General features: G+C 42.5%; 1 protein-coding gene across 2 annotated transcripts; it reads left to right on the top strand.

Annotated features, from left to right (window-relative positions):
• Positions 1-11,915: 11,915 nt before the first annotated feature.
• RAMAC (RNA guanine-7 methyltransferase activating subunit) lies at positions 11,916-15,760 on the top strand. 2 transcript variants are annotated; one of them, XM_036389937.2, is made up of 3 exons: positions 11,916-12,016; positions 13,310-13,484; positions 14,617-15,760. In XM_036389937.2, exons 2-3 carry the CDS (start codon positions 13,318-13,320, stop codon positions 14,804-14,806), a joined length of 357 nt encoding a protein of 118 aa, XP_036245830.1. In that variant the 5' UTR covers positions 11,916-12,016; positions 13,310-13,317; the 3' UTR covers positions 14,807-15,760. The 2 variants fall into 2 exon arrangements, with proteins under 2 accessions (XP_036245830.1, XP_036245829.1); XM_036389936.1 differs by lacking the exon at positions 11,916-12,016 and having other exon boundaries at positions 13,300-13,484.
• Positions 15,761-16,551: the final 791 nt, after the last annotated feature.

Raw genomic sequence — 16,551 nt, forward strand, 5'->3', positions numbered from 1 at the left:
CCACTGTAAAGGAAATAAGTTTGGTCATCTGACAGCTTTTTTCTGAGTTGCTGCTGTGCTCTGGAATCATGCTGGTTTGAACTGGTTTGGCAGGGGACAGACTGGGACGCTGCAGGTGATGAGTGCTGCATGTGAGTGTCCTCACAGCTTGTATTTGAATCTATTTACTTGTTCATATGCACAAAAATACTGCTTCTTTGAGCACACATGCATGAGTGAAGATCTTCATAAAGCTGCTCAAAGGCATGTACCGGTCTCACAGATGAGATGGATCCTGACTTGCTCCTCAAAACTGCACCAAATATGTTCAATTTTTCCCTTCCAATATGCAGGGCTTTGCATTTCATATGGCACTTTAGAAGTTATCAGCTTTTTCACTCAAAATTTATTTTGGGGGCTTGCTTTTTAAATCCCCAGAGAAGAAAAAAAGGTTTCATTTCATCTGCAAATACAGATTTTGACTCTGGTTTCCTTCCAGGCTTATATCATAAAATTCCTTTTATTTGCATTTTATAAAATGGGAGTTAGAGCAATCAGGCACCAATTATGCAAACGGGGTAGATTAGTTTGCTTTTAAACTAATTCAGATCAAAACTGTTGGTCCTGGCAGGCCAAATTATACCAGAGAAGGGAGAAGGAAAGAACTGTGTGTCTTGTCTGTTAGCAACAGGACCCTCATATTGCAACTTGGCTGTCACAGTGATGGTGACAGCCAAGGCTGCAGCAGAGAAGCAGATAATAGGGAAGGGAAAAGATATTCACATTTTTGGTGAAAAAAGCTTAATTTTCAAACATGCAGAATTGTATGACCATACATTTCAGCAAAACATTTTGCTCACATGTAAATTTCCTTGTAGCTTGGGAGTTTTTAATTCTCAGGCCCTTTCTACCATCTGTAACTCAATCTCTATTTTTTAAAGAAATTGCAGACATCTGTTTAAATACCCATCTCTTCCATCAGATGGAATTTTGGATTCAAAAATATAAGCTCAAAAATAATACTAAAGTTGGATTTCATTTCCAAGCAACCACAGAGTGGCATTTTCAACACTCCCTTCCCAATCTGCCCACTGTGCTGTGCTGGCTGGGTTGGCTCTCCAGGACAGCAGAGGTGTCTGCTGTGGGTCCTCAGCTGGCCAAGGGGGTCCTGCTGCATGGGGGAGAAAGAGATGGGGAGGTGGAAAAGATCCCCCCAGGCTCATGGCAGGAGCCAGGGGAGGGAATCAGAAGGGAATGTGGGATGTTCCTGGAGACTGTAGTGAGAAATGTGGTTTTATCTTTTGTCAGCCTGTCCTTCTCCAAGTCATCCTGTTTCCCCCCTGCCCTTCTCCCAGGGTCTGTGAGTGCCAGCAGGCAGGTCTGTATCCCCCATTACCTCCAAGAGTCACTCATCACTGTGTCCCCATTGTCTCTCTCTCTCTATAGAGAAAGAGAGGCTGGGGCCAGACATTTCAGAGTATTTTAGTTTCCCAGAACTGCTGCCTTGGCTGCTTGTGGGAGTTTGTACTTCAGGCTGGTGCAAAATACCTCATTCTTTGTGTTTCTGTTGGACTCACTCATTGGTGGACTTTAACCTGCAATCAGCTCCTTGCTTGCCCGACTGGAAAGGGAAGATATTTCCTGGGCACAGCAGAGGTCTGATTCATTTCCAGCAATGCTCAAAGCTTTTGTATTTCCCTGTGGGCTGAGCTGTGGGGATTCTTTGCCTGGATGAATTCTTCAAGGACTGAGCAGCACTGACAGTGCCAGGTGGGAGCAAAGCCACTCAGGATTTCAAGCCTATTTACAAACCTGATGGTTGAGGCAGAGTGGTGATACCCCAAAAAACTCACCTGAGTTCTGAAAGACACAAGGGGCACCACAGCACAAGGTTTTTCTCCTCCAGTTGTAAAAAACACCTTGACTTAGAGAAGTCAGACCTGGCTCAGAGACTGAAGTTGGCAGGGCCAATCAGCTATGGGTGTTTTTCACAAACAGGGATCATTTTCATCTGTGAAGAAAACTGTTTGTCACCACAAAAGCTGTATTTTGCACCATTCTCTGAAAAAAGTGTTGAGCTTTTCACCTTGCAGACTGTCCTATGGAAAGCAATTGAGATGCTTTTAAGTAGGACAATGTCCAAAATGCATTAAAAAAGAAAAACATTAAAACCAAACTAAACAATCCCCCAAACCCACAAACAAATAAACAAACCCTACCAGCCTTAATTTATATCACTTTCAAATAAAGTTTAAGAAAAGTTAAAGACCTTGACTTATACCAGTCTTTTTGTCTAAGTCTTGCTAAACTACAATAATTAATCAATAATAAAAGTGAAGCCAGAGGGCCACAAATCATGATGGTTTTACTACACTAAAAGCTTGGATCTCAAAAAGTAAAAATAGCTATTTGAATAGAATAGCAAGATTACAGCTTCCACAAAGAAAGATACCAGGAATACCTTGATGAAAAAGTGCATTTTAAAGGCCTCAATTGGGTTGCAAGTTGAGCTAGGTATCTTCTTGGATAGTTCAAGGAGTGTTTCTGCATTCACCCAATATTACTTTGTCCTGCAACAATACCTGGATGACAAAATACATAAATGCTACCAATCAGTTAAATAAACATAATTGGTTTTTTCTTTCTTCAGTTCAGTATTTTTCTTCTTGGAAAATATCTACTGCCAACACTCTTAAATTCAACCTTGCAAAATTCTACGTAACAGAAGTTATAAAGTTCTTGTATCTAATGGTAAGCACAGATTCCACTTTTCCTGGGAAATGTCATGGTCCTTGGGGGGATGCATAAAATCCATACTCTTTGAAAAATTAGAGCAAAACTTTATTCAATGCAAATATTTTTTAAAAACCCCAAACATTTGAGAGACAGTTTGCAGCTCAAGCACCCAGAGGAGCACTCTCTAGATCCAAGTCCTTTCCTGGGTTTAGAATAAAAAGGCTGGCAGGCAGCAGCAGCCATGGGTAATGTTAAACCAAGGTTTTCATCCTCAGTTCACTTTGGGCTTTGGAGCCAGGGGAGGGGTCACTGTGCACCACCATGGGACATGACACCAAGCAATCCAGTTTAACAACACAGGACCCGAGCAAAGGGGAGCAGAACACTTACAACTTCCAGAAAAGTTTTTAACTGTGTTTTGTTTAAATTTAGTCTTTAGCCAACAGAGAAATATTAATATACACAAATCAAAACCTTTTCTACATACTTGAGAAAATGAAGTCAACACTACATAGTATGGATGACACATATCCTCTATTTTTCATTTACTGTTTCTTTGCAGAAGAGCACATGATTTATGCTGTGAATGTACCAACGTTGACCTAAGTTTAATTTGATCATTTTTGTGCAGGAATAGGCTAATCTTCATCCATACTCACCTTCATTTATTACTGTTCTGCTTCTCTGACTGAATATTCTCTCTATGTCCATCTGGTGAGTACCCCTTTCCCAAAATAGTTTATGACCACTCTTCCCTATATTTGCATGAGAGATGTACTATTATTATATTTGCATGGAAGCAGTTAGGTGATCCTCCAAAAAGGTTTTTCAGTGATATCATTTGTCCAGCTTGTAAATGGATTTACAGTTCTAAATGTGACATCATAAGTGGTATGTGACAGAACATCTAAGCAAGAAATATTTTGCAGTCTCCTAGGAATCTAGCCAGAATTGCTCTTTTTTAGATCCTGTTTGTTTGCCCAAAATAAACTTGGTCATAGAGAAAAACCTGCAGCTATTGTTGTTCAGTATTCAATGTTTTTCGATATTAAAGCTGAACTGTAGCTGGATTTAAGAACATGGCTTTTGAGATACAATTCCACAGCATAAGCTGTTCTGGGAAAGAGCAGGAGCCAGCCCTGGAAGCATAACAAAGCATGTTCTGAATGCACAGGACATGCAAAGCCACAAATGCCAGCCAGCTCCACATGCTTAAAGCCACATTCAACACACCAGAATTTCCTCGAGCACAATAACACCTGCTGTGACAAGGAACTAAACTCTTGAGGAAACAGCTGTTAAAATGCATTTTTGTCTCCAGCTAAAGGAATTCTCACTACACAGACACCTTCAACAAGGTGATGCTTTGCATTTTCCTTTGTTTTTACAGGCAGGCATCCCAAAGCAATAGTATCCAAACAGAAGCCAGCCCTGGCCTCCACGATACCCATGGAAAGAAACCCTTCTTTTTTGGTCATAATTGATTAATCCTCATTCCATTCCTCTGGCACAAGGAGGGATACACAGAGATCCCTTCACACATCAGTGCAGCATTGTGTTTCTGGAAAATATCAGCTGTTCCAAAACAGAGGAGCCCAGCATGCAGTTTGAAACAGGATGCAACAGCCAACACTATCTTCATCTGGAACAATACAGGAAATGCTGAGTGGCATCACTTGAAATAGATTTTGGCCAGCAGACAGGGATTAAGAGACTTAATATTCAAAAGGTGCTCTGGGACCTTAAATAACCATAAATAGTCAGGACTTTGTACTGGTGTCTCACTGGAAGAGCAGCAGCACACTCACTGTGGTGGTTCCTCGTGCCATGGGAGCACCTTGTTTCCTTGCTGGATCATCTGCAGCTTTCAACAGGGCCAACAGGGCTCCCATGTCCCACAGAGAGCCACCACAAAGTCCTGACCCCATGGAATGCAAAATCACAACAGTACTTGGAACCAGTGGAACAAGGATTTCACTCCCTGGAAATAGTCTGTGAGATCTGGCAGCAACATTTCCCATTTGATAGCAACCGTGAGATCTTTGATATCTTATATAACTGCTATCCTTAAATAAATCCTATATCTAGTTCATCATTTTTTTCCCTGATTTAATTAGAATCGTGCCTAGTTCTTCAGGTTGGTGAAGTCTTATCTTGCAATATGCTGCAGATGCTACTGCTTGGAGATTAATGTTTGCTTTTTAATTAAAGTTTTTACTTGAGAGGTTTGTGATATCCCCATACTACCATTTAAGACCAAGAAAATAACTGTGTATTATTCTTAAAATGGGCAGCCATAGCATAATAAGAAACAATCATATTCAGCACATCACCACAATCTACTATGTGCTTTTCATTTATATGTGAGATTTTCTTAGCTTGTTTTTAATGAGCCTCCATCAGAAGCTCCATCAGAACTATGAATTTTCTGTGATAATATCTCTATATTTTTTTAAGTTTAGACTGTTGAGTAGTCAGCAAGATCTGCACTAGTTCCCCACCAGCATCAGAAAGTTCAGCTGAGCACTGCCATGCTAAGCAGCTGATTGCCTCCACAGCAGGTGGAGTGGGGAAAGGGAAGAAACAGCTACAACTCAAGAAAGTGGGAAAGGGAGACCTGATATGGGGAGGGTGAGCAGGGCCACAGGAACAACAGCACTGTGGAAATGTTCCAGGAGAGGAAACTGCTGCAGGAGGCTGGGGCAAAGATGAGAGAAGGAATTACAGCAGAACTAAGGGAGGCAAGGATGCTGTGCCTTGACATCTGAGGCAGAGGGGTGTCCCAGCAGGGGGTGCAGAGAGGTTGCAGCCAATACATAATCTCCTGAAAGATTAGGAACCCTTGTTTGCTGGAAAGAATGATCTCAAGTCCTAATTTAGTAACAGGAGGGAGAGTTGTTACTGCTCTGAGCAGTGTTGGCCCAGACCCCCAGAAAAGCACCAAGCGCCACACAGCACAGACATAAACTGAAGAGACAGTGCCTTGTCAAAAAGTTTCCAGGTTGTGTGGAGGGCAAGGCACAATGCAGGGATGCACAGAGGAGTGCTCCCAACAGGGAGCAGACTGCTCAGCCCAGCTTTGCAAAATCCTACAGGCTTCTCTGCAGCTCAGCTAACTCACTACCTTATTTCACTGTAGCACAGTGTGGACTCAATGCTGATTGGTATGTCTGGAAAATTCTGATTTGCAACTTTTAAAAGCAGTTACTTAACACTAAAAAGACATTCTCAATTTGAGTTAGTACAAAGCTGGTCTATAGTTGCCCTTGCATTTTCTAACGGCCCTTAAGAGGAGCTGCAAAGAACAGTCAGGAACCCTCCTTTCAAGAGAAAGAAGGGAGACCAATTCCTGTACTACCAGCTTCTTGGTGAAGGCATCTGGGAAGAGCCATGTTTAGTAAATGATGGAGGGAGCATTACTTAGACCAGTTCCACCGACCTCAGCCTTGAGACGGAGCAAGACCCTAAAATGCTGTTTTATTTCAGTGCCTTTAGCAGAACCTGAACCCGTGCTCAACCCTGCACACAGACAGGACAGGCAGGAGTGGGGGCTTCATGGCTCATCTATGCTTTCAGACCTGGGCCTCAGAGTGAGCACTGGAGCCTCGGGGCAATGCTCCAGTGTCCACAGAATGTCACCCTTCTGAGAAGGGAGACTGGGAGTAAAACAGGAGACTTAGGTATCCTCTTTAGAGCTTGAATATTCGACTGTATCCGAGGCAACTGATTGGAGTGCAACAGGCACACTGCATCAAGTGTCCAGCCCAGGAGAAACACTACACCTTTGCTGAAAGGCACAACCACTCCCCCCTGCTAGATCATGGCTTTGCAAGGATCTGAGTTTCTGATTTAAACACAGCAGCAATTGCTACCAGATGTGCATGTCGGGGCCCTGAACACACTGACAGCCCTTAATTGGTGTGACCAGCCCTGGGCCCCCCTCTGCCCCTGGCATGGGGGCCCTCGGTCCCTGCCCAGCCCTGCTGTGCCTGCTCATCTGGGAGTGACCCACGTGCTGACCTGAATTTCTGCCTTGCCTTGGACTTGCCTCCTCCCTGTGAACTTGTCTGCCCTGCTGAGCTCTGTGAGCTGCCAAGCCTGGCCAGCCCTGCTCGAGGGCGGTGGGATGGGCTCCCACTCTGCCAGCCATGTCCCTCCTGTCCCTCTCTGCTCCCTGACAGCAAAGAGGAAATGCTCTCAATTCCCCTTCCCAACTCAGATTTGTATTTGACTTACAAGTTGGTGTTTCCATACTGCAGAGGATTTGAATGTTTTAGACTGGATATGGACAAACTAAATGAGACAAAACTGAAATTAAATATCCAACTGTAAAAGAAAATTGAGTAGGAATAAAATCTAGTGCTAGAAACTTCTGCAAGTACCTTCTTTATATTTTGCAACTGTCTTAACAATAGGTAATCCATGGTAGCGCTGATTCACACATCCCCACTTGCAGAATTACTTGACATCTAAAAAGCTTCGAGTTGGAGTTGAGTTGGAGTTGAGACAGCGTGATGATCATGATGAGTTTGATATCTGAGCGTTTGGCTACTCCACTTTCAAGCAGTTCCACAGAAGCACATTTAAAGTGCCTGAATATTCCTCCCACTTTTTCCTCTTCTTTTTTTCTTTTTTCTTTCCAATTTGTACAGTACCTACATCTAGGAAATGACATAACCTGTGCACCAGATGTGCTGTGTAAAACTTCTGCCTGCCCCCCAGCCCCAGCATGAGTGCCCCACGGGGTATAACCCACCTCCACCCCTAATGAGGAACATATGGAGCACCATGAATGGCAGCAGCAAGACTTCACTTTGAACTACATTCCTCCCATCAAAGAGTCCTCTGTCTTGCCTTCTTCTCCATTCCTCTGGGTAATCACAAGGAAAGAACTGAACATTTGGAAAAGCCTCCTGGGGACAAATTCATTGCTAGTGTAACTCTGCTGAAGTTAATGGTGTTGCACCTTGGATTAAAATGGCACCGTAATATTAAAAACCAGAGACAGCATACTACCCTGTAATTACTGTCTAAGAGAGAAAAAAATAATAAAAATGATTCATTCTTATAGACCCCAAAGGGCATAGCTGGCTTAGTCAGTTTAAAAGGTGAAAATAAAAGAAGGCAGCTAGAATGTAGTGATTTTAAATTTGTATATATGTTTATAAATATGGATAAATGACAGTCAGATTTTAAGAGCAATACACTAGAAATATAATTTAATGCGACTGTGATTTTCAAAAGACAGACAACAGAAGTAGCTCTTAGGGAAAATTAAAGGCCTTCTTTCATACTGGCATAAATTAGGAAGCAAGCACTCTTGTAAACTTAATGCAGAGGAATTGGGCCCCACAGCACCAAAATTGTTATTCTGTAACACAATCAAGCACCAAGAGTTGCATTTCCCCGTTTTTTTTGAAAAAGGACAATGTTATTTTTTTTAGCCAGTTAACATTTAAAGGTCATTGTTATGGGAAGGAAACATTTCTTGTATTAAGTTTAGTGAAGTCGTTAGAAATGTGCAGTCTGTTCCTTTATGGACTTCACTTTTCAACACCATATGGAGGTGTGTGAAAGACACTCAAGCTCAGTGATACTGTACAATATAACAGCAAAGGCAAAGCAGAGCTCTGACAGAAGAGCTGCCTGGGCTTCAGAGGCATTTGTCAGCAGCAGCTGTTGTATTTCCGTCTTTCTTGTTATTTAAGTGAGGTTCATCTAGGCAATAATCCTTTCCAGACAAAGGAATAAAATGCCATGATGAGAACCCATCATCTGAACACAGGTCCTAGAGAAAGAGCACAACCCCCAGTATTTGTGCAGACTGGCTAAGCAGGATCTCTGCTTACCTCTCTCCCAGTGCAGTGAATGATGGAGCCAACACCTGGCGCTCGTTATTGCTCAGCTGTCCCCTGGTGGTGTGACAGCCTCTGTGCCCACAGAAACACAGCTTTCCTTCATGGCTAATCAATAACAAGGCTGCCACACATGCCCTTTGTACTGCTGGGGCCAGAACACAAAGTCTTGCTCTCCCTAGCTGTGCCAGACATCACCATTTCCTAGAATAAATTACCTGGGGAAATCAGGTTTCCTTGTACAAACAAACCAGGCTTTCAGTTACACAGTAACTGAGACATTCAGAAATAACGGGGGAGAGGGAAATTGGCTGACAGGAAACCACTGAGGAGTTTCAGCAAGCTAAGAAAAAAATCAGGGTTTTGAAGACAAATTTTCACCAAAATATTTTCTGAAATGTTACTTTGTTATTAAAAATCCCCAGCAGGATCCATAACCATCTATAGAAGCTTTGCTGCTTATTTGTTTATAGACAAATATTCCCTCAATCAGACAGGCCCCAATTACAAGTGCTGTTAGTTTCTTAGTTGATTTCTCAAAGTAGATATTAACACTAGAGAAAAAGAATTCCTACTGTTTAAAGACATAGAAATGCCCCCCCCCGCAAAAAAAAAAAAAAAATTAGTTCTCCTTTTCCCTTGCTACTGAGAGAGACACAGGCTGACTTTTCATTAAAAATGTCACAGCTGTCAAGCTCCACTGAGACAGAGCAATGAACACAGTCTTGAAAAAAGAAAATTGCAAAATATACAAGATTTAAAACAAATAAATTTTGAACAGTGTTTTCCGTTTGCTCCTTGGCACAGCCTGGTTATCCTGTAGAGCAGATCTACCTCTTTACCTAAGAACTGTCTGAAATAAGAAGGGCTAGAAATTAATTTTCAAATGAAAGTTGAGTATAAAGAAAATACACGAGTCCAGAAGCTGGGGATTTAGGAGAAATATCAAGTAAAAAGTCCTGTGACAGAACAGCAAGAGTTATCAAGGCTAAATAGTAAAAAAAACCTCTGTCATTTTCCATTGTTTCAAGGCAAACAAGACTTTGATAGTTGTAGCACATACTCCTTTGTTCAGCCAGGAAGATCCATTCTACAAAATCTTAATTAATTTCCAATAGGCTACAAGGAAAAAGTCTTAGTTTAAAATTTAGAAGATAAGACTTTGTCTAACAGCACATTATTTAACATTATGAAATCCACAGGAAAAAAAGCAAACCCTTTGAGGCTTTATCACTCTGCAGTAGACTTCAGAAATGCTGATTATGAGATCGTGTTCACACAAAAACAACACATTAATTACCCAGAGAGCCTTGAAGTGAGCAGAAAGATTGCAAGAGTGGATTATCAATTTCTCTGTCTTGACAACACTTGGAGCTTGACCTTTTAAGCACTCAGGCACCTAGTCTGTAGGTATGTGCTATGTGAGGCATTTAGTGGGTGTTGAAAGTTCTACTCGGTGACAATACTCCTTCCTGAGTGCCTTTATTCCTTTAAAAATCATCTGTCACTTCAGGTTTTATATATGCAGTTTCAATTTCAGAATAACATCTATGAGAAATCTTAGGATATTTCTTGGATCATGATCTCCTTCTTGCTATAACCCAAAGCATCCATAGAGACATGCGACAAAAAAGAACTAAAGCAAAAGTATCATGTATAAATATATATTATATATAATTGTGTGCCACTCTGGTTTAGCCATTCCCTACAAGTGTTTTTCTATGCAAAATATGCTGATGAGAGCACCTTTCCAATACTGTAATTTGTGAAATATACTGCTTATAGGATTACAAGGGGCCCATGTCTTCAACAGAACTTATATTTATGCCTAGATTATGTACATGTATGGATGACTTGAGTTTATAATTAAAGGTTTAATATTGTTTGATCTTTTAATGAAAAATGTCACCCATGAAACAGCAGACTAGAGCATCAGAAATAAAGAAGTGTGTACCTTTTATTAAGAATCATCTCCTCAACTTTATGCATGAAATCCTCTGTAGACACACCTGAAACTGCAATATCCAGTGATCAAATGAAACATGTCTGGAGAAGAAATAAAATCCTACTTACCTCTGCCCATTTCAAAGAGGCAGTCAGTAGGAGAGGGATTATAAGGGGAAAATTTAAGTGAAAAGGTATTATTTTTCAGCCTCAGTGACAATTTGTTTGGCCTAGAACTAGCTGTCCAGGCTAAGGTGTTTGCATTATGCTATTTGGATTGAGGTCAGCGTCTCCTGTTCTGCAAGTGACAATGCAGCCCTGCTGTAGATCTCACAGGAAAGCAGATTGTAATTACTGCTGTTTATATCAAACAAAAGGCACTTATTCGTTCTAATATTTTTGGAGAGTTGGTTACTGCTATTGCTGTTGCTGGGGTATTTTGTTTCAAGTGATCTACCTGATTATTAGTCTCTATGCTTTGCTAGTGCCTGCGAGCAATAGAATCTCTAGCAGAGCTTGTAAAAAAACATTGCTTTCTGAAAGGGTCCATAAAAAACCCCATTTCTAATACACAGCACAAGAGACCGTTTAAAAATCATTGGCTTAAGTGTTGTGGGAATTAGTCAGCACTGCAAAGACATGGGCGCTGTGGGAACAAGGCAAACTGGGACCAGGCACACGACACCACTTCTGCTGCGGGAAGGTGTTGATGCCCCCAGCCCAAACCGCACCCGTATTAAAGGTGGCAAGGCTGAAGTTCTGAGGCTCACACACAACTTCATCTGGATGAAGGGTGACAAGACTGACCGCTACCTGCAGCACTGGGTGAATGTGTTGCTGGTGCAGGCGCCAGCACAGAATTATTTTGGTTTACACCGAGTTATTTGCCTGCCAAAAAGCTTCACGTCATCTTACCTTCCTCACGGAGCAGTCAACACATCCCGAAGCTTCTTTAAAGCAGAAATACACTTAAATGGCATTATAGACTTAAATGGCATATTATATGTCTTCAATGTGAAGATTTTTGGCAGGCACAGACGCCATGCTGACTTCACCTTTTTCATTTGCACCTTTCGGTGAAAACCCAAACATTTCAGGTGTCACCTCCTTAAAACCCGCGTGGCAGCGAAGGACAGCGCCACAACAGACCTCAATCAATCAATCAATACTGCTCCTGCCAACGCGCTTGGTGTGCAACCCTGACCGCAGGGAACCGCTGCTTCCACCCCTGCCCGCCACGCCTGTCCCGGTGTCCCGTGGCCCGCCCCGGTGTGTCCCGTGGCCCGCCCCGGTGTGCCATGGCCCGCCCCGGTGTGCCATGGCCCGCCCCAGTGTGTCCCGTGTCCCGCCCCGGTGTCCGGTGTCCCGTGTTCCCGTGGTCCGCCCCGCTGTGCCCCGTGGTCCGCCCCGGTGTGTCCCGTGGCCCGCCCCGGCGCGGGAAGCGGCGGGGCCCGGCCCGGAAGAGGCGGGATCGCGGCGGCGGCTCCGGCGGCTGAGTTGCGGTGAGGGGCGGCGGTGCTGAGGCGGGGGAGGGAGGGAGGGAGGCTGTGAGGGAGGAGGGAGCGGGAGCGACCCCGTGTCCTCCCTCAGCTCGGTCCGGCCCGCTGTGAGGGGACGGGGCTCCGGCGGAGCCGCCCTGGGGCAGCCAGCCCCCTCCGTCTCTCTCCGCTTGGCCTTGGGTGCAGGAGGGTGCCGGGAGTCCCCGGTACGGGCCCCCGCGGATGAAGATGATATTAACAAGATAAAGTGTTATTTATGGAGGGGAGCACCCCAGCTCCAGGGGAAGCTGTAGCGGCGGCCCCCCAGGGCCCCGCCGCCCTCACCCCCACTGCCATGGGCTTGAGGAGCGAAATTCCTTAGAGATAGCCCGTAATAAAAAACTTACGAGGTTAGCTCGTGGCAGAGGAAAGGAGGATGAGTTATTCCTGCGGGAATACCTCCTTCAGCTGCCTCAGGGAGCTGTGCGCTGTCACTGGCGGGGCGAAGCTGCCCGGGGCTCTGAGGCAGCAGCAGACACCGATGGCTGAGGCCGCTGCAGGGGCACGGGGGCTGCGGGAGCACCGCAGGATTCCCCGAGAACAGCCCAGTGACCCCGAGACCCAGGCTGGCCTTGGTCATTGAGGGTGTATATTTTGTATATTTTAGCTCATGGGTCCTGCCAGCAAATCTCTGGGAGACAGCAGAAGAGCTTATTCTGGGAATCCAGAGCCAGATAGAGTAAATGCTCTAAATTATGTGGGGCTCGTTAAAATAGTGGGCTTAGAGCCTTTCTGATTTGCTATTAAGAGCAAATTTTGCTGATGGACAGTACCGGGTAACACCAACATGTGAATGGCAAATGCATATATACAAAACTAAGGGAACTAAGGCCTTAAACACAAATCTCATCAGACAGGCATATTATGAAGAAATTTATTATCCTCTTAGGTGCTGACCTTTCCCTGAATCAAGTTATTAACACATAAATTACTGTGAATAAATCTGATTATTTTGCCTGTCTTGCTGCTTATGTGTATCTGTAGGCTTTGCATGATATTCTACCTTAGCAAACTTTTGAAATTGATTGTAGGAATTGTTTTCCTGTCAAAAGTCAATGTCAGGAGTAGATGGAGAGCATGTTCTGAAGTACTTTTTTCTGTAAGGTATCTATGCTGTCTTCCCAAAACCCAACAGCTGTGTTAATCTGAGTTTAACTTTTCCTCGTCCTCCATTTTCACAGCATGGATTTTGGTAGTTATTACAATGAGAGTCTTCATAAATTACTAAAGCCACTTCTGTTGTGTTCATGTTCCAAGTTTTCAGAATGGCCTCCTTGGCTGACATGCCCCCAAATTATGAGATGATGTTTGCTCATCGATTCACGTCGGATGATGAAGAATACCAAGAATACCTAAAACGCCCTGCAGACCCCCCTCCTATAGTTGAAGAATGGAGAAACAGATCTGGTGGCAACCAGAGAAACAGAGATCGGTACTGGTTTTTCTTTTTAATTGTGGTCATTTCACAAATACACCTAAATAATTGATTTCAGAAGAAGTATAAGAGTCTGTCCTGTTCATTGAAGTAGTTCCTTGTTACTCTGTAGGTAACTATGTTTAAGGGGAAATATAGTCTTCTCTGAAAGGTAATGAGGTTTTACATTTTCTCTGTATTGACTGGCAAAATTTTTGCATTGTATATAAAAGAACTAATTATTTGCTTTTTAGTAAAGAATGAGCTGGAACCACTGAACCCATTGCCCTGGGGTCAGCCAGAAACATTTTTTCAGAGGGGAAAGATGAGACTTCTGCAAAACTAAGCAGCCTATCTTATGTTGGATGATAACTGGCAGGAAGATGTGCAAAGGAACAAGCTGCTAGTGTGATTATCTGTTACTAGCTGTCCAGAAAGCATTTCATTTGTAAGCTAAATATTTGCTGTATTTTTCAAGATTAGCCTGTAATTCTTTTATTCAGTAGAAGTGACTGTAAAATCAATCATCGAATCTGTCTGGCAAGTACATTGTTACCTGCCAAAGCAAAATACTTTAAATTATTTCTTCAAGATGTAATTGTAGCTTTTTACTGAATTTTGGACAGATTTTTGAGGGACTGAAAAACAACAATTACAGCATATATTTATTGATAAAGAAGCAGTGTTTTAGCAGTAGTATGTATTTGAGGGAATATTCAAATTCCAGGACTCAGTGCTGTTAGGTGGCTGTAACTGTACTGAAGCCTGCTTTGCCAAAGCTTTCAGCCTTGAAGCTGCTGGATGGAACCTGGCTTTGATGCACTATAGATGTGCCCAGGGGTTGATTTTTAGATTTATGGTCTGTTTAAGTTTCTCTTAAAACTTCCAGTAGTTCACCTAATGCCTGGGAATAGTTTGTGTTAGGAAACAGACTCTCCAAATGTTGTGTTGGGTAAGAAATTCATGAGTGATCTCAGATGACTGTAGGTATGTTTTCATGAGTTTGTCATATAAACATATAAATATTTGAGTGTATTAACAGTTACAGGACAGTTTTAATGAAAACCGCCAAATGTCAGGGTTCATTTTAATTCATTTTTTTAGCCTTGATATAATTTATGTCAGACTTTGATCTATCTTCTCATTGCAGGTTTCAAGATGGCAGATACTTTAGAGGGGACAGATACAACTGGCAAGGTGACTACAGATCTAATCAGAGGCCAGATAGAGGCTGGGGTAACAACTACCAGCAGCACAGACAAGGACAATCCTACTCATCCCACTATGGACAGTATGGCTACAACTCCTACAACCCAGGGCCTCGTTACCATCCCTACTGAAATCCTTGGGTTGAAAGTCTAGTGATGCTATGTAATAAATTCAGTTAGATTTTAGTTTTCTTATTTTTTCCACTGTTTTATAGATAACTGAAGAATCAGTGTTACAATGCAGTGCTGTTTTTCTGTAGTTTGAAATTAAAAAGGGAACTCCTTTTATGAATAGTAAAAGCGTATTATATGGGGTTTGTTTAGAGTCTGTAGATTTTAGATTAAATTTTTAACTCCTTCTTTTGTCTGAATATATATTGTGCACATTTTTTCTTCCATCACTGAGATTTCTCTGTTCTATTTTAGAAACCAAAATAGGTGAGGGAAGGACAGGATAGCTGTGGTTTGTATGCAGCCTGGAGCAGTGGCGTATTGCCTTAAGATAGCTCTTTTTGAAACTAACATGCTGTGTCTTTCTGTGGAGAGAATTTTTTAGTTTGGCTTTTGAGAGTGAGAAGCTCAGTTTGGTTTGAATTTCAGATGCCTTAAAACTGAGAAGATAGATCCTATTAGTGAAATATTTTATGGGGGCAGCATAGTGTCTGTTGACTCAATGGTTTCTCAATGCATTTGCAGTGTTCCTCTTAAAATGTGGTCTAAAAGTTGGATAAAAAATAAGTAGTTAAATACGTATCTTCTTGTAGCAGTTCAGTGATATATAAGTTTTACTTGAGAAATAATATCAAACTTAGATTAATCTGCGTCATCTTCAAATAAATTCGGTGTGTGTGTAATAAATTTTGGAATTCCTATTTCAGGAAAGCTGTAAAACTTCAATGCTACTGTAGTTTGTATGAAACACTTTGTGCGTGTTCTAGAAAAAAAGAACTATGATCAGTACTGGTCTGTACTTTTTTCTGTATGGGAAAACAGCATAAACAGTGCAGAGTGATACTCAGTTCTTAGAATTTAAGCTGTATGGGGTTTTTTAAGTATTCACACAATAAAAGTATAGTTCACATGTAAGGATGTTTCTGAGTATTCCTGCAACTTACTTCTGAGACATTCAGGACTGCACCTTTGTCTCCTCAGCCAACAGCTGAACAAGGAGCTGCACTGACAGCTAAGTGCTAACAGTGGACAGCTGTGGGCTTAAGTTAGAAGAATGGCCTACTCAGCTGCAATCAGAAGGATGAGACACGTTGTGATTAATTAGAAGTCTGGAGTGTTAATCCACTGTCCACATTTTGCTCTAATAGGGTCAGAGTTCCGTGTTTCCCCATTTCGGTGATCAGCTAATTTGTATCAAGGGAGCAGTGCGTGTCTTTGTACTTGACATTTTCTTCAGCTGCTGTGCAGAAACAGGGCCCCATCCCTGCTGACTGCTGTAAAAGTCATGGCATTATTGATAAGGAGTGCAAATTAGTGCATCTTGATTTAAAGACAAAGTACAGAAGTCAAAAGCAGAGTCCCCCAGCTCATCAGATGCTTTTAAGAGCGAAAGGGTGTGTTCACACAGAAACAGTCACAGTGTGGAGCTTTTACATAGGCTGTGGTACACAAGTGTCTTCACCTACCTGCTAAGGATTTGTTTTCTGCTTTTCATATGATGCTGTTAGCTCTGATACAGGACTTAATCTCCTGCTCCCTGAAGTATTTGCCTTGAATTCAGTTAGAAGTCTTTTCACAAGAGGTTTTTTCCTCTAAGGAGCTCTAGTGGACGAAATGCACTCCTTTGAACCCTCATTAATACCGTGGGGCTTTACAAAGGGAGAGACAAGATCATGCAAGGTTCTTACATCTGCTTTGTGGAGAGC

Source organism: Molothrus ater, chromosome 13 (genome assembly GCF_012460135.2).
Source record: "Molothrus ater isolate BHLD 08-10-18 breed brown headed cowbird chromosome 13, BPBGC_Mater_1.1, whole genome shotgun sequence".
In the NCBI taxonomy this organism is placed as follows: Eukaryota; Metazoa; Chordata; class Aves; order Passeriformes; family Icteridae; genus Molothrus; species Molothrus ater.